Source organism: Micropterus dolomieu, linkage group LG18, assembly GCF_021292245.1.
Source record: "Micropterus dolomieu isolate WLL.071019.BEF.003 ecotype Adirondacks linkage group LG18, ASM2129224v1, whole genome shotgun sequence".
NCBI classification, from domain to species: Eukaryota; Metazoa; Chordata; class Actinopteri; order Centrarchiformes; family Centrarchidae; genus Micropterus; species Micropterus dolomieu.
This window is the reverse complement of record NC_060167.1, coordinates 24,208,737-24,226,821: the sequence shown is the minus strand read 5'-3', so window position 1 is coordinate 24,226,821 and position 18,085 is coordinate 24,208,737. Positions and strand designations below refer to the sequence as shown.

Sequence of the window (18,085 nt, the reverse complement as noted above, 5' to 3'; positions counted from 1 at the left end):
CCCCCCCCCCCCCCCCCCCCCCATGTGACAATCATGTTGTCTCTTAATAAAGGCGGTGCCATCTGACCAAAATCCAAAATGCTTGTGGGAGAATTACAACTCTAGCTGAGCAAACTCCCATCTCCTGAGAGGTGTGGTTAAAGGCTCAGGAAAAGGCTTTAAAGTAGACCCTCAGTCTCAGTTTCCACAGTCAGGAATTAATTTGCAACCTCTCCACCTGAAGTTTAACCTATCCTAAATTAAATTTAAGTAGTTCATAGCATCAAAACATGAATGTTGTTACCTGTGGCAAATTTTACTCTGCTCAAGATCTGTCAGTAGGGTGTTTTTTTTTCTTTTCTAACAGTCCTCCTGAAGTCTTATCTGTGCTCTTTTGGGGATGTAAAATAATTCAGTAGCTCTGCTTTACTGCCTTTTCATGGTTTTACAACCAGAGACAAATCTTTATAATGGATAATCACAAAATAGTGGGTTTTCACTTTCAACACATCCAGTAACAAAGACAGCAGTTTAGTAACAGTCAGTAGTGTTGTAGTAATCGAGACCGGTCTGAAGACCACTTTTTAATGGTCTTGGTCTTATCTCGGTCTTGATCATTGAGGAGTCGGGATTTTATTTCAAGACCATAACTGGGAATATCAATAAATTGCTTTTGCATTGTCTGATTTATTTGTTAAAATCCTAACTCTGATTGGATGTAAAACTTACTGCTTTAAATGCTACCAATAACGCTAATTAAAAATGTGCTACCGTTAACGACTGTCTCCCCTAACCGCGATGGTAAGCATGGAAAAGGAGTGTTGAATAAAGATGCTTACGTTGATTTCAGCTCTTAAGCTGATGATACACGGGGCAACGTTTTGAGCAATCTTGCTAGTGGCAAGTCCGACGATGTTTTGGACGGATAGCGGCTGTGCGGGGCGGGTGGCAGGGTGGTGGGGGAAGGAGATTACTGTAGTAATCTTTACTCATTATCGAGACATTGCCGTCAATGGTAAACTCTGGTCTTGGTCTTGACTACAACACTAAGAGAGGACTGAAGTGCTGCTGCGCTCTTCATGTGACACTGAGTTAACAAGTCAACCTGCTGAGACTTGGTGCAGCTTCAGTAGGTTAGTGACGGCACTGTAGTACGACAGTGCTGTATTTTTGCATTACATTAGATTTTATGTCCACCTTCACCTTTTTATTATCGATCCGGTCACCTTTCTTTATGTGTGACATGGTTGTAGTGATAAATGGCATAAGAGTGAGAGGTTTGCCTGTTATAATCAATGACTGCAAATCAATTTGAGATGTGAAAAACATTCAGTGGATTACATTAATCCCATAAAGAAAAACGCCCTATCCAACATTTTAAAGCTTAATCTCGGTTTTATTAAATTGCCTTAGCATGGCTTTTTGGTTTTCAGTTTTTCCCTCTATTTTTTGTGACTTCCTTGTAAATCACATGCGTGTATGGCGTCATTCACAGGTCACATGACTGTATTATCTGTACCGGCTGTTTATCAGGACTTTACCCCACGAATACACCAGTGTTGAGGCAGTCACTGCTAACGACGCCAGCCTTGATCTTGTCCTCTCCTCTTCGTCTGCTCCTCGGTGTTGAAGATGTCTCGGACAGCTGTGCTTGTTGTCCTCTTGTCCGTCGTGCTGGCTTGTGTGCACGCCGGAGTATTTTTTAACCCGAAGCAGCCGTGCTATGTCCGCAAGCCCACCAGAAACAACTTTGGACTGAAGTAAGTCGAGCAGATTCGTCGTGTGCTAATAAAAATAAGTCTGTCATGAGTTACGAAGAAACGTAAAGAGGCTGATATCTTACCGAGCTAAGTTTTCTTTAGCAACAGATATTAGTGGTGTGTGTACCAAACAAACACGTTGTCTTGCGTCTGGACAACAAGATTTGTAGGCATTGGCATATCCCTGCAGCATTTACAGTGCTTCACACATTTACCTAAAGCCAAATCAAATCTGCCATTTTGATAGTGCAGTTTTAACTGATGGTAAAATCGAAAGGTCATCGAGGGTGTTTTGGTTTAATTTCCTTCTCGATTTCCTTTGTGGCAGTAAAACGAAACCAAATAGACAGGCATTACTTTCTACAAATCACGAGGCTCACAGGTTGAGGAAGTAGCTTATGAACCCTGATGACTCATTGCCATATAAACTGCATTTTAAAATAAAACCTTTTTAATAAAAAAACGATATTTCAGAACATTTAACTAACAAAGTTGTTTTATCTGCCGACCGTAAAAGCTGTCACTACTGCACATACAGTAGCCTATAAAATATGCTCAAGGATATGAAGTGGGTTTTTTTTAAAAATGTTATTTAAAGTTTTCAAGATGAATATCAAATATCAGCCCTAAAGCTATGGATGAACAACGTTTAGGTTTGAGTTTTGAAAATCTGACATTGCCTATAGAGCTAAAATTATTAGTCAGTTGACAGAAAATTAATCTAACTATTTTGATAATTACTGATTGAAAAGTCTCCCTTTTCATGCATAAATCCCTATAATATGTTAATAATTTGATGGTTTCAGCTCCACAAATGTTAAAATGTGCTGTTTTTCTTACATCCTGGATGTCTTTGTTTTAGACAGTACAAAAACAAGGCACTTAATGTCTTCATGAGATTAGTTGACAAAATAATTGGCAGATTTCTAAATGACCTCATATTTTTTTACTTCGGTAAACTTTCCCTCAGGTCATTGATGTCTATGGCAGCAGTTAATGATTATTTTCTATGTGGAATAATCTGTAATTTTTTTTCAATTACCTAAATCGATCAATTATGCTTTTTTTTTTTTTTTTTTATCCATCTGTATTATTGTATTGAGTGTACTACTGTTGCAAAACTGATGTATCTAATGACGTGTCTGTTTACAGGACAGCTCCTCGTCCTCATGAGTACATAAACATTTCTGATCTGCCTAAGTCATGGGACTGGAGGAACATTGATGGCATCAACTATGTGAGCACGACCCGCAACCAGCACATTCCCCAGTACTGCGGCTCCTGCTGGGCCCATGGTAGCACCAGTGCTATGGCAGGTATGATTTCAAAACATGCTGAATAATAGTGGTTTGTTGGTGGTGTGGAACAGCAGGTCCTCACATGACTGTTCAGAAACATTTTAATATAGATTGGCAGTTCCCGTTCCTCTTTACACAGAAGTGACTTTAAATAACAGGAAGTGGCTGTCGTGCTTTGTATTTGTCATTAATATTAAATCTTAATGTGTGTTTGCTCTCTCACCAGACCGCATCAACATCAAGCGCAAAGGGGCGTGGCCGTCTGCCTATCTGTCTGTCCAGCACGTGATCGACTGTGGTGATGCCGGCAGTTGCAACGGAGGAGATCACACCGGAGTTTGGGAGTACGCTAACAAACACGGGATCCCAGATGAGACCTGCAACAACTACCAGGCTATAGACCAGGGTAAGAGTCCTTCAGTGCACAAAGGAAAGGTCACAATCACTGTCTGAGTTTGATGTGTGCATGTTCTGTGTACATCTGTGAAGACTGCAAACCCTTCAACGAATGTGGCACCTGCACCACCTTCAACGTGTGCAATATTGTAAAGAACTACACCCTGTGGAAAGTGGGAGATTTTGGAGAGGTCAGCGGGAGGGAGAAGATGATGGCTGAGATCTACGCCAGAGGACCGATCAGGTTTGCGACTTATTTATGCTTTTCCTTTGTGGAGCATTAGACATCCCTCTCTGTTAGCTTTCTAAAATATATTTAAGAAATACCAAAGACATTTAATTACAAGTAAGCTCAATGTGCTTTACATTAAGATGCAAACCCCCAAAGACTGAGGAACCCACATAAACCAAACTAGAGCTGCAACGGTTTGTTGCCAACTATTAAATTAATCTCTAACAATTTATATAATCTGTTTTAAGAAAAACAAAATAAAGGAAAAAGTCACAATTCTGTAATTGTGAATATTTTCTGGTTTCTTTGCTCCTCTATGACAGTAAAGTAAATATGTTTGGGTTGTGGACAAACAAGACATTTGAGGACGTCAGCTTGGGCTCAACCTGTTTTTTGTTTTTTTTCTTTTTCTTTACAGAATTTTCTGACATTTTATAAACCAACAGCTTATAATTGTTTTTGGCACCCTTAACAAAAACATACAGTATCATCTGCTTGACAAAATGGTAACATTTTCAATAGACCTGTTTCACAGAAGACATTTTTACATGTTAGAGTAGAAAAGCACAGATGTTATTAAGATTAGTCATGGCTGATCACAAACTGTATGAGAAGTACGCTACAGTTTGCAGTCCGGTAGTGTGATAATGTATTAAAAATGGTGGGGTTTTTTTACTTTGGGCAACAGGCTGGAGTCTGATGTGTGACAAGCAAGTAGCAGCTGCTACAACTACATTTGATAGTCCAAGAGACCTGTCAATCAAGGCAACACACACCCCTCTTTAAGCTGTAATGTGGGTTTTGTGTGTTGGCACGCTAACATTTGCTAATTAGCACTTAACACAAAGAACAGCTGAGGATGATGGGAATGTCATTAGTTTTACTGGTATTTAATCATAAACCAAAGTATACTGGACACTTGGAAAATGATGACCTGACATCTGACCTGCGCCAGTTAGGGGATCACCAAGCTGTTACAGTTTATCCCATAAGATGGAGGATAACCAGTCATTAGCATTTATCCTGTATTGTTTCCTTGTATCTTGTTCAGTGATCAGTTTGGGGGATAGAAACCGGGCCGAACTAGAGGATCTGCAATTTAAAATGCTTCACATAGACATTAACTTTCAGCTGCTCGGTTCCTCCAAAGCACACTGTTGGCTATTGTACAACTGCTAGTTCACTCCGTTGCATTATGGTGTATACATGTCTTCATGCCTGTGCAGCTCTTCATTATCTGACTTCAATAATTTACCCAGTAAGTAATGTATGGTGGATGTTTTCTCCAGTTGTGGGATTATGGCCACAGATACGCTGGATGCCTACACCGGAGGCCTCTACTCTGAATATCAGGAGAGTCCCTTCATCAACCACATCGTGTCAGTGGCAGGATGGGGAGTGGAGAACAACGTTGAATACTGGATTGTACGCAACTCCTGGGGAGAGCCATGGGTAAGTCCTTCTCAAACATAAAAGATCACGCAGTGAAAGTGGGAATAGTTGTCAGATCTATGGACCCTGCTTACTGAAAGACGACTTGTTTCTCTGAGTTAATTCCCCTTGACAAGTTGAAGAAACAAATCTCCTTTTTCCAGTTGAGCTTTAACTGCACAGCCCCTGTGAAATAACCGACACTGTTATATTGAAACCTAAATGAGTTAATTAGATAATTTAGCTTTAACAATCAATTAGTGAAATAATTATTTTCTCAATCAATATCCCATAAGATGGGGGGGGGAACCCGGAAATCCTTACAAATGAGAAGTGTGGAAATGTTTGGCAATGATTGATCAATTATCTGAATAGTCTCTCTCTCTCGCTCTCGCTCTCGCTCTCGCTCTCTCTCTCTCGCTCGCTCGTTGGGCGATGTCTACATTGAAACATCGGGATGGACGAGGTAAATCAGCAGTGAACACAGGTGCAGATGTTGTTTGATAGGCTGCGTCATTAACAAGCCCACAAGCGGCTCACCTGCTGCCGTGATAACGGATCGAGGGTGTAAAAAGACGAGTTCTGTGTCTTTTAGGCGACTTTATAAAACGTACTGCTGATGGAGAAAGTGGAGTAGACGGGCGAGGGGGGAGACAGAGAGGTGGGGCAAGCCGGTGTGTTTAACAGAGGTGTAACGTTAGGCCTTTTGGGGAGAAGAGAATTCCGACGAAGGTGCAAGCATATTTAAAACTTCTAATAGTAATGTTGTAGAGCTTAATAAATATAGCCTTCCTATTTAAAATCAAATTTAATGGGCTGTAGCACTTTATAATTTATTAAGGAAAGTCCAGTCTGGTAAATGATGAATGAGCAACACTGTGTAGTAGCCTAATATTAACGCATTGATCCTTCTTCCACTCCTGCGTTTTAGAGCCTGTCATGGTCCGCATTCATATTTCTAGCTTCACCCGATTTGAAATGGAGGCTCTGCCTTTATTTACCCGTTACCATGGTGAATCGTAGTATCTGTAATTCAGAGTTTCCCACCTCAGGCTCAATCAACCCAGAGCTCAGGGATAAGCTGAGTTTAAGCCTTCTTTCTGAAACAGGGCCCTGCTCTTTTATGAAAAGCGCTCTGAGATAACTGTTGTTGTGATTTGGTGCTATATAAATAAAATTTAACTGAATTGAACTGAAGTTGCAGATTGCTTTCCCCGCTCTCCTCAGGGTGAGAAAGGTTGGCTCAGGATCGTGACCAGTGCCTACAAGGGAGGAAGTGGAAGCCAGTACAACCTGGCGGTGGAGGAGGACTGCATGTTCGGAGACCCAATCGTCCCCAAGGAGTACCTGTAGAGGACACCGGTAGCTGCAGTATCAGAGGTCGTCACTGCACACTCGCATTTGTCTTCTTGTCTCGGGCAGAGTAAAACTTTTTATGAAAAATGTTGATAAGGGAAGATTTTACTTTATACAGATGTTTGTTATATTATCTGTTACTCGGGGAGGGGAAATGGGAGGGTATTTTCTAGCTGGATATCAGACCTGCTTGAATCAATGCAGATGTTCTGATTAATTTTTGTTTTTTACCAGTGAGGTCTGCAGGCAGTGTAATGGTCAGAAACATTTACATTGAATGGGAGGAGTGAAACTGTACAATTGATTTCTTTGCTATTTGCAAAATTAAAGTACTGCATGCCGAGTGGCCATTACAGACTCACAGAAGACATTTACCTTAAAGAGGCCATAGACAGCTTTTCATAGTTTGGATTTTTTAATACATACTGACTCAGCCAAAGAACAGTTTTTATAATTTGTCCTGTACGGCTCCAACGCTGAATGTTTTCAGTGTGTGGCGTTAATTTATTGAAAATATTGCACTACAACACTGATAAAGGATTTGTACACACAAACTGAAAAGAACTTTACGTGTGCCTTATGTGAACTTGCAGTCAAGTATAGGTTTATGTAATTTGCCATTTTTCACGCTGAACAATCTACACATCAGAAATTATGCAAGAATTGCAACCTGTTGTTTAGTGTCAAACTTTGCCAATAAACCCAACATTTAAAAGTGATGCTCCATACAGTCTGTCCTGAGTATCAGTCATGCTCCGTCTATAGGGCTGAAAAGGTTCACTATTTCTCTTTTACATTTGGATTCCTATGGTGATGATTAGTAAATTTATTTTTTTTAAGAAACTTCTCAGCCCACTCCTGCAGCATAATGTATCTACTGTATGTACCCATTGCATGGGCTTATCAAATTATAACCACACCACTGTTCTAACCGTGTGGACGCTGTGAAAGTTAAAGTAGCTCTGCAGAAAACACAATTGATGCTGATTTGTAAGTTTCAGATCAACATTCAGATAAGATCAATGTTATTTTTAACCCTATGCACATGAGAAAATGAATAGACTTAATCTGTCCCATAATGTGAAAGTCTTGATCCATAATGGGGAACTAGTTTTTACTGCTGTGCTTTTGAGCACAAAGTGATGTTTGATAAAAATGTAAAAACAAAATGCAAGGATTACATATTCAGGTTTTTATTTTAAAACTGCTCGAACCAACATAAAATATAGAAAATCAAATATACATGTGAAGAAGAAGAAAACATAGCTGCATCTTCAGAGGCTTCTGCTTCGACCGCTCTGTCTTGTTACTGTACTTTCCCATCAGCTCCTTCACAGTTGCCTTTTTGTTGCCTCAACAGAAACTAATTGTTTCTTGGTCAAACTGAAGAGTCCATCTCCGAGCAATGTGCTTCATCAAGCAGAGCATTTGGGTTATCATGGAGATAACAGATCTTCTGTCGCTGTTAGATCTTGGTACAATCTCTAACAGGAACATTTTCAGCATCCACTCCTCATCAGTTTATCATGATGAAGTTTGACTTGCAATGAGCTGAAAAACCGGGAAATGATCACCTTCATTATTGTGCTTCCAAGACAATGATTACAAAGGACGTTTAAACAGATGTGATTTCACAATCTCTTTACTGTCAGGGTTGATGCATGAAATCCACTTCCAACTTATTTCTGTGTACCTGCAAAGCTCTTATTTGTTGCACATGGAAATGGTTTTCCCCTCAGTATATCCATAGTTAGTTCTGGAGGTTCGTGGTAGCCTGACTCCACTAAGACACTTTATCGCTTTTTTCCTTTCATTTGTCACCCACCTATAGAGAGTAGACTCACTTAACATGTTAGCACATCACTTACCAATGAACTCCGCAACCGGGTCATGTTCTCCCTCTGTGCGGATGGTTCCTGCGATGCTGTCGTTCTCCAGGATGGGCAGGAAGAGCTGAACAAAGTCTGATGTGTAGGGAGGTGCTATCACATCTAGCACCTATAAAGAGAAACAATGGAGTATAATTAGTTTGTTCTGTTGTTTGTTTGAATGCGCATGTTACAAATATTTACTTGAGTATGTAATATTTGTAAACAGCAGTAAAAAAGGCCTGTTTTCAATTATGGTCACTTGACAGACATTAAACCTGCTATAACTGATTTTTGGACACTTGGGGGCAGTAAAGACATCAAAAACAAAACAGATGAAAACAGCTGCCTGCTGCGGCTGAAAATAATGTTATAAGGGGGCTGAACAGTTAAACAACGAGCTGAAAACCTCTATAAGCCCCATAAGGGAAGGAGAGCTGTAGATCCAGGTTATTCTTTCTAGGTTCATCATCATGAGTGATCCCTTTCACATATGTTCACATTGTCATTTGATATACAAAGTTATAAAAATGCCAACCACAGCTGCTTTAAAAGCGGATTTGTCAACAAGTCAAAACACGTTGAATATTTAGTTCATGGTAGAGGTGGGAGATGAATTTGAGAGTCTGGACCTGCAGACACCCTGTAATGTCTCTGATTGAGGTCACTTCCTTTCTCACGTTGTATATCTTTGCCAAAAATCTACATCAGAAGCAGCGGTTACCTCAGTGACGAAATATCTGATGAGGGAGATATCCGTGTTGAGTTTCTCCAGACACTTGCGAATGTAACCCACTACAGGCAGGACATAGCCACGACTCAGCAGATGAACCATTCGGTCCAGCAGAGTCTTCTTCAGCTCCAGCTGAGGAGGAAATAAAACTGTCAGCTGATGGGTGGCACAGTTACAACATACCCACTTCTGTTGAAAACTGCAAGAAACAGCATTAGCACAAACACACCTGCTCCATGACATCCAGCTGAGAGTGCTCTGTCTCAAAAAGCTTGACGAGCAGCTGGAGGACCTGCGGGTGCAGCAGCTGGTGACACGTACAGATCTGTGTGGAGGAAGTATTCATTCATTCACTGAATTGATCTGCTCGTCTTGAAGAAGTTAAAGTTTCATCTGGTAGTAAAGTCATACCTCGTCCAGTAAAGCTAAATGTACTGGAGTGTGGTCTGTCTGCAGCTGGAAGTACCGTGGCTCAGACACCGTCCAGTCCACCCATTTCAAAACCCCCATGGCAACTACCGGAAACCTGAACACAAACATGAAGTGAGCGGGGATCAATCAGGAGTGAGCGAGCTGGCCATCGAACTTCAGTTCTTTTTAAGTACAACTGAAAAGTGTCTGAAAATGTGTCTTTATTTTTGACTAAATAATCTATTTCCTGATTGAAATCACACTTTTATTCACACTCATGAATAATTTTTACTTAGGAAAAGTTCTTGTGCGGCTGATTTGTGTTGAGACAAAATACAGTTTAATAAAAATAAAATTGGTTTTGGGAAAAAAAAGTTTAATACTCAAGTATGGTGTTGAAATAACGATAGTTTCAGTAGTGGTACCATAACTCATATCAGCCTTGGTATTGGAAATTTTGAAATGATACCCAGCCCCAGCAAGAAGTCAATAAAAAACACCTGGGTCATTATCACAAAAAGGTTACTTGTTTTCAATGCAACTTCATTCCCTCCCAGATGTGTATTGAAACTTTAATACAATTGTTTTCCCAGGTCAACTGGTTGTAAATTTGTTTTTTTTTCCACTTCAAATTGATCATTTATAAATGATTTACCCCAGTGTTGACATTCCCATCAGGTTTCAAGTTGTTTAAGTAATCTTTAACTTGTAATTGCATTAAAAACACCTCCCTCCCCTTAAAGAGAATAACCAGTTGCAGGCCTTTGAGGAACAGGATCTCGGTCGTCCACTCACCGGATGCACTGATACAAAGTGCCGAGTTCAGCCACCAGCTCTGTGGCGCCTTTGTTCTCATTGCAGCACAGGTTGTGCACAGTCTCTATGGCCTTAGAAGTCGACTTCAGCTCATCTTTATTGATGTTGACTCGCTTGTTCTGTGATTGAACAGGAAGAAAACATGTTAAGGAGAATTTAGGGAGCAGCAGTTATGGTGAAACCAGGGTATGAAACCAGTATCATGGGAATTCGGTAAAGAAATAACCAGTTTAATTTAACCAGTTAATCTAAATCAAACCAGTTAGTCACACAGGCACATGCATCAGCAAAGTCATCCCTGTACCTTTTTCCACGTTTCAACCACACTGGCAGCGTAGGCCAAGATGTGGATGTATTTGTGTTTATGGTCTTGGTTGATCTTTGATCCGGGTTTAAACAGCGACTGCATGAACAGGTCCAGAAAGGCAGGCACTCTGATCTAAAGACAAGAAAACATGAATACTCCAGTTAACCGCACCTTGATCAACAAGCATGTAGTGCATATAAGCAGGGTCAAAGACGCTGCGTCCTCACCAGCTCCACAGGAGGCGGGTCCATGCTGCTGAACATCTTGAACAGAACTGTAATATCTGCAGGATTCAGGGCTCCTTTGGACAACATGGCACCCAGTGCCTGGCAGGCTCGAGGGTAGGCTGCTGCTGTACCGAGAGCGAGGGTTATCTGACTGGCATCATGACCTCTGTAAGAAAAACCACAACCACAGAATAAGTAGTGAAATGTGCACACCCACACGCACGCACACACACACACACACACACACACACACACACACACACACACACACACACACACACATACTTCCTTTGGATCATAATATGTATAGTTTTTTTTCCCCCCCGTAATCAATGTTCCAGATTTGAAAGTTAGCTCCTGTGGACTCCACTGGATGGTTAAATTGTGTCAACATCAATTTTACCTCCTGAAGCAATAGCAAAGAGGGCACATCATGGTGAAATTCTGCTAAAAAAAACAAAAGGGACACAGGTACCTCTCATGCGCGGACTTCTGCACCTCCTGGCCGATCCTACGAACAGCTGAACCGCCCTGTTCTTCCTGAGCGAGGATAGACATCATGGACTGGGCAAAGAGGTATGTGTGCTCGCCGTGACAAACCATCTTCTACAGGAGAGACAAGGTAACAGCTCAGCAGAGATCATCACACGTGATCAGCACTAACTTATACACACTGTGGTGTTAATATAACAAAGCTTGATATTTTCATTTGGGACTAAACTTTCACTCCATAAGACGAAGAGGTAAATCAAGAAAAAAATATAATCCATTGTCTGTAAAATGTGACATGGAGAGTGAAAAACAGCCAACGAGGTTTCCCAGAACCCAAGACATCTTCAAATGGTTTCATCTGACCAAAAATCAAAGATATTTAATTTACAATGATTTAAAACAGAGAAATGCAGTAAATCCTTACAGTGGAGGAATTGAAATCAGTGAATATTTAGTGTTTCTTGATAAATGAGTTAAAAACGATACATCAATTATCAAAATGTTTGATAATTATTTGTCAAGACTGCATGGTACTGAAATTACAATATAAAGGATGAAGTCCTCGCTGTAAAGTAACAGAGGCAGGACTAATAAATTAATGGAGTTAAAGCTGATTTATATTTCACAGCACCGTGGTTAATGAAACAGAGAAGTTAAACAAAGCTCACAGCAAATTCTGGCAGGTTCTTCTCCAGGTTTTCTTCTCCTCCATCCAGCAGCGCGGCCAAAGACGTCCTCAACACCCGGGAGAAAACCTCCAGCTGCTGACACGCTGTGGACACGCTGGTGATCTCACCCTGATAACCTGCATCTGAAATAAGCTGAACACACACACACGCAAAATGTATGTGACGTGAACAATACACACACTGTTCTGAAAGATTTGTTTTCACCTTTTTCTTTTTTCACAATGTAAAAACTTAAACAAGGAACTTAAACGAGGCAGTTCTACATATTGATCCCATCTGAAGTTACCATGTTTGCTAATTGCTATTATTTTTATCAAAAATATATTAAATTTACACAAGGGAGTAGGTTTCCCCCCCCCCGCAAACCTACACCCTTTAATTTACTGTGACATGCAATCACATTCAATGAGCAAAATTTTTGTAGATTAATTGAAATGACCATAATAAATGAAAATGTTAGAATACAAAAAAGTTAATTTTCATTTCATCGCCTAATCGATATAATAATGGTTTCAGCACTTACCTATTTTCCATTTATCTGATAAGGGTAAACAAAAATTATAGCTCTCGGTTCCCTTTATTGTTAGTTTGAAGTATTTAAAATCACCAACATGTGTAAAATTGACTCCCTCCACTCCCAAGCATAATTACATGTCTTAAACTCCGGGGCCAGGACCTGTGCTGCTGCTACAACTACCACCACCACCACTACCACCGTACCTTTACAGTGAAGTTGAGCATCAGGCAGTCTGGGTGAGCCTCTGCCAGCTTATAGAAAAGATCTCTCCATGTGGTGTGCGCTATCATCTGCTCGAGCCAAGCTGGAGTCTGAAAACACAGGGTACTGGATTGGTTTGGTCTGTTAAGAGCTTCACTTACATCTTAAAATCCATAAATCTTTTGCACATGGCGTTCAGGATTTGTGATTACTTGTATTAATTAGAAGCGTGTTCAAAAATCTCACCTCTCCCTCAACAGTGAAAATGGAATCAGCTTTCTGAGGGTCGAAGTGTTTTATCAGGAGACTCTTGAGGTGATTTTCTACTCTCTCTTGGACCTGAGCAGGCTCCACACCTGCAGTCACAATAAAAAAATGACAGATTAATTAAAAGTCACCAGGTAACGGCTGGAGGAAGGGAAGGGTTTTTTTTGGTACAGCAATGACATCTCCAAGCCCAGAAAACATCACTGGATCTTGTGGTCTGCTACTTACCCATCTGGATGAGCCACTCTGCCAGCAGATTGACGGTCTGAGCCACAGCAGAGTAGTTCTCAGAGAGCAGCTGGATGACATGTTCTGGAGAGCCACCTGCTTGGAAATACCTGCAAGAAAAATATGGTTTCTATCATCCAATTCTTAGTGGCTCTTTATGATTTGTGTACCCTCTCTCATTGGTCACAACACTAGTCGTCTTGTGCAGTTTTCACAGTTATTTTGTCTCATTCTCATTTAGAAATGGTTTGTGTGTTGCAAAGTGGCTGTACCCACAGAATTCATTCAATATTATATTTGTATGAGATAACAGGTGCTCACGTTTTGAGGGTGTTGAAGATGGCAGGTTCCATGATGTAATCCCTGCTGGAGAATTTCTGCAAACAATCTTCCTGTATTTTCCCATCATTTTCCCCTTCAACATAATCCTCCTGAAAGACACATTCATAAACAGAATCAGAAACAGCTTTATTGCCAAGTAGATTTTACACATACAAGGATTGTGCTTTGGTGACTATGTGCGTAGCAATAGATATAAACCATCCATCTTCAACCTTATCCTGCGTACAGGGTCATAGGGGGCTGGAGCCAATCCCAGGTGGCTAATCCATCGCAGGGCCACACAGAGACAAACAACCAGTCACACGCACACCTAAGGACAATTTAGAGACACCAATTAACCTAGTCCGCATGTCTTTGGACGGTGGGAGGAAGCTGGAGCACCCAGAGAGAACCCACGCAGACACGGGGAGAACATGCAAAGGCCTGGAACGACCAAGGTTTCTTACTGTACACAAACCACAACCTTCTTGTTGTGAGGCGACAGTGCTAACCACTGCCCCGCCCCAATAGATATAAACCTATACTATAAATATAAAAATACTAAATAAACAAGATGTACAAGTTATAAAAGAGTAATAGAGACCATGTGCAAAATGCCAGTCCAGATTTGTACTGAGCAAACATTTAAAAGGAAGACGTTTGGGGGGACATGAGAGTCAGTGTCAGTGGGGGCCCAGGGCGTTGTTGATGAGATCAGCTGCAGAAGGGAAGAAACTGTTCTTGTGGCATGAGGTTTTGGTCCTGATGTAGGAGGGTGTCTGAACATTTGTTGTTGTTTATGCTTCTATAGTAGCTCTTCTGTCTTAGTTTTACTTAATAGTAACACACTATTCTCTTTATCTTTATGTATTTTGCATGGCACTTACAGGATGGCAACAACAGTGCTATTTAACAAACACCATGGACAACATCAGATTTCCTGCTCCAGCTGTTTAACTGATTGAGCATCAGCAGACTAATTGTGAGCTTAAGTTCCACAGCAAGATAAGAGTTTACGTCTACAACAAAACAATTTTCATAAGTCACTAGGTAAGTTGCTATGTTCCTGTTTTTTTCTATTGTCTAACGTTAGTCTCCTGTGTCACCAATTGTACTTACAAACTTATTGTTTGACAAACCAGTGTAAAATTAAACACAGCTTTGTGTTATCGACGACGAAATGTTTATCTGAACAAGCGACTACAATTTAACAACTTACAATTTACGCACCAACACTTGCAGTGACAAGACATAAAATAAAGTTTTTACTGCTACAGTGGGCTAAGTAGAAGTTAACATGCATGTCCACAGCTGCTAGCCTGTAGCTGGCTGCGAGTTCAAACCATGCCGAACATCTCCACAGTGCAGCCGTGTAGACACGTCTATCTCAGTGTTAGCTGGACCTTAATGCAGGGCTGTTGTCACAACAGGTCGGCACAGCTCGTGTAGCCGCAGCTAAGCTAATGCCGCCTAGCTCTTCGTGCAGTCTGAGCATCCACACAGCAACAAGTAGGGAGCTCACCAAGTTACCGTCGGGGCCCTCCCAGTCTCCAGCGCTGCTGTAATATTCCTCGTCCATGGTGACGGGAAAGAAGCAACGTTGAACCAGCAGCAGTAATCCAGCCGTACGTTTTAAATCTCGACGTGATTTATTTTTTTACCGCTTACGGTGTCGGGCGGTCGAATATGTTCAGCTAGCCTGTTTAGCTAGCAAAGCTAACAACAACAGGCGGAAAATGGCGAGGCGGTGATCAGCAGGCCACGCCCCCTCATTTATTATCAAGTATTTCCTCCCCGAAATCAGTCTGACAGGCACAACTGTCTAATAACTTGATTAGCTTAGATTCTCACTAATTTAGTATGTTAACTTAAAATGATTAAACATTTAAACCAAGCACAACAATTTAGCCAAAAATTGTTAATTCCGGATTTGTACAGTAAGAAAATTAAAATACAATAATAATTAATTTTTCTATGGCAACCGGCAACTCTTCTAGAAGCAGCAGCCGGTAGCTCCTTCAAACTTCGCTAAGCTACACTTTTGTTTTTTACGTGTTTTTTCTGGCTTTATTGCCAAAACATGCGTTACCTCTGACGTAAGTAGGCCTACAATCGTTGGAAGATGAAGACGGGGTTTTGGGATTAAAGAGCAGCAGACCACGATCCAACTGGACCAGCCACCACGGCGGGTGCGGTGATCGCTCAGAGGAGAGGAAAAAGAGCCAGGAGAGGAGCCATGCTGGTCCAGCTTGGACTTAATTCTGCTCCTAAAGAGCCGGTCTGGACAAAATGGGACTCATATTGACCAAGCAACGGAATTTAGAGACTGTTGTGCCTACATCGTTACAGAGACCTGCCCCATCAACATCCCCGATCAAGCACTCGGCAGGTGGTCCATGTTCCGAGCTGCCAGCGCAAGACTGGCAAGATGAGAGGAGGTGGACTCTGTGTTTTACATCGATGATGCTTGGTGCACAAACGCAGTCAAAATGGACTCTGTTTCCCAAATGTCAGACTGTTTATTGTTAAGATGAAACTTTCATACTATCATCTGCTGTTTACATTCACCCCATGCAAATTAAAAAAATGCACTGTGGAATGTTCGGGTGTAAGTTAAGTGTCTGTATATCAATAACTGTATTGTTTTATTTTGTTTTATATGTTACCATATTTTAATATAGGCCTACACTTAATTATATGTTGTGTTTGACTGAGCCTACACAAAGTGACACAAGGTAGGCCTATTCCTCTTGTTTTGGGATAAACTGGAACAAATTAATCTCTGTGAAATGACATCTTACATATTTCTATACCGTTTGTCCTGGTATTGTACCTCATTATTTTATTCTTATTTTACTGATATGGACCTATGTGTCTAAAATAAAAGTTGATTAATTGATGTCAATAAAGTTAGTTGCGTTTTTATTGTAATTATTAAAGTAAAATATGGTGAGGTGCCTAAGCTCATTGATAGAAATTGTGTGGCCAAAATAATAGAGACACCCAGTATAGCTCAAAACAATTCCTCAGCACCACAAACTACATCCTCAAATTAACCACAGGGTCCTAACAAAACTAAACATTATAACCTTTGTCAAGGTGAATTTATTGCAGGTAAGGTGTATTATTAGACTGCATTAGTTTTAGCCAGGTGTAACTAATAAACTGGCAACTGAGATAACTTTACAAGGAGCAGAGACACTATTAAAAAACAAACTAACTAAAAAACAGAGTCTAAGGATACACAAAGGGATACGCATATTTATTGTTACACCAGAGAACAACTCAACTTGCTCATGATAAGTACATCTCAGGTTAAATGAAAGAAAAAAACTCCTAAAATGAACATTACAACTTGACAGAAGCAGCAGGTGGTGCGGCTGGCCAGGATGTGAAATTACACTGTGGTGTTTTGTATTTGCATATATTACCAACATTTAAGCTGAGTGCATGAGAAAAAGTGAGTGTATGTATGCACACAAGCATTTTGCACACACAGCTGTGCCTTCAACAACTGAATGTGGGCAGAAATAGTTAGCAAATTAAGAAGTAACTTCCAAGTGGGTGAAAAAGAGCTATGAATACTGTAATGCCTAAACTAAAAATAATGTGTTGTGAACTGGAACTTGAACTTGTTCTCTGCAGAGTACTGAAAGTGATAGATACCTAAACAGTCCAGTACATTTGGCTTGCAGACATATCATGAGCTATATAAGGACTGCAGTCCTGGTTAATTTGAACAGGGACAGATGAGGGGTTTTGCTTGATTTTATTCATTTGATTCTTAATATCTGTACTAATAAACATGGGTGGTGGTGAATTATTTGTGTATCTTGTTGTTTATTAATACATTTATAAAGTTTCTTAAGACTACGACTGTAAGCTGTTGGACCTCAAGGATACACACAATGCGTTTTAATAACACTTAATATAAACTTTTGTTTGTTGAAAACTCCATGATGATCCTTTATGTACGTTTACTGGTCTGATGGACATGTGCCTGAAAAAGTTCATGTGAAGCTCTAGTCCTAGTTATTGTTGCAGTTATTATTACAGTGATTTAAAAATATGAATGACAGTACAATCTGTTCTAATCTCCACTAGATGTCAATATGCCATGATAAATCATTAATCTGGAGCCATGTTGTAAGTTTAATATTTATGTATACACAATGATTTTAATATGAATAAAAAATGTGTACATGAGTGTTTGTGTTGTGGAAAATAATTTTAAGAATTAAATTCTTTCTTAATTTTATTAACTGGTAAGGACAAAAATTAATCCCCCCTATCGAGCCCATAACTGCCGTGAAATCGGTTGTGTATGAAGTAGTCAGCTTTCTCAACAGCTCACATTCAGGTCACAGTCAGTTTGCAGCAAAGACTGAAAAGAAAAAACGTCACAATGAGCAGTGACAGTCCAAGGTCACAAAGAACCAGTTCTGCAGCCTTCATTCAATACAGTTTGGCTAGCGTAATTTAAAAATGAACCCACCAAAAATGCTAAATTTTACTTTTATGGCATTCAGCTCTGAGAGGATCGACGAGTCCAGGCA

The 18,085-nt window shown here is 40.4% G+C and overlaps 2 protein-coding genes across 2 annotated transcripts; one reads left to right on the top strand and one right to left on the bottom strand.

Annotated features, from left to right (window-relative positions):
* The first annotated feature begins 1,500 nt into the window (after positions 1 to 1,500).
* Positions 1,501 to 7,171, top strand: ctsz (cathepsin Z). The gene is made up of 6 exons (XM_046076403.1): positions 1,501 to 1,739; positions 2,892 to 3,055; positions 3,264 to 3,443; positions 3,527 to 3,677; positions 4,955 to 5,117; positions 6,324 to 7,171. Exons 1-6 carry the CDS (start codon positions 1,612 to 1,614, stop codon positions 6,447 to 6,449), a joined length of 912 nt encoding a protein of 303 aa, XP_045932359.1. The 5' UTR covers positions 1,501 to 1,611; the 3' UTR covers positions 6,450 to 7,171.
* A 458-nt stretch (positions 7,172 to 7,629) lies between these two features.
* nelfcd (negative elongation factor complex member C/D) lies at positions 7,630 to 15,443 on the bottom strand. Its single transcript, XM_046076402.1, has 15 exons — positions 15,052 to 15,443; positions 13,530 to 13,639; positions 13,209 to 13,318; positions 12,960 to 13,069; positions 12,716 to 12,823; positions 11,975 to 12,127; positions 11,290 to 11,420; positions 10,815 to 10,980; positions 10,585 to 10,719; positions 10,260 to 10,399; positions 9,465 to 9,579; positions 9,283 to 9,378; positions 9,045 to 9,185; positions 8,321 to 8,450; positions 7,630 to 8,003 (listed from the first exon to the last, which is right to left on the bottom strand). Exons 1-15 carry the CDS (start codon positions 15,106 to 15,108, stop codon positions 7,969 to 7,971), a joined length of 1,737 nt encoding a protein of 578 aa, XP_045932358.1. The 5' UTR covers positions 15,109 to 15,443; the 3' UTR covers positions 7,630 to 7,968.
* Between the last annotated feature and the right edge of the window lie 2,642 nt (positions 15,444 to 18,085).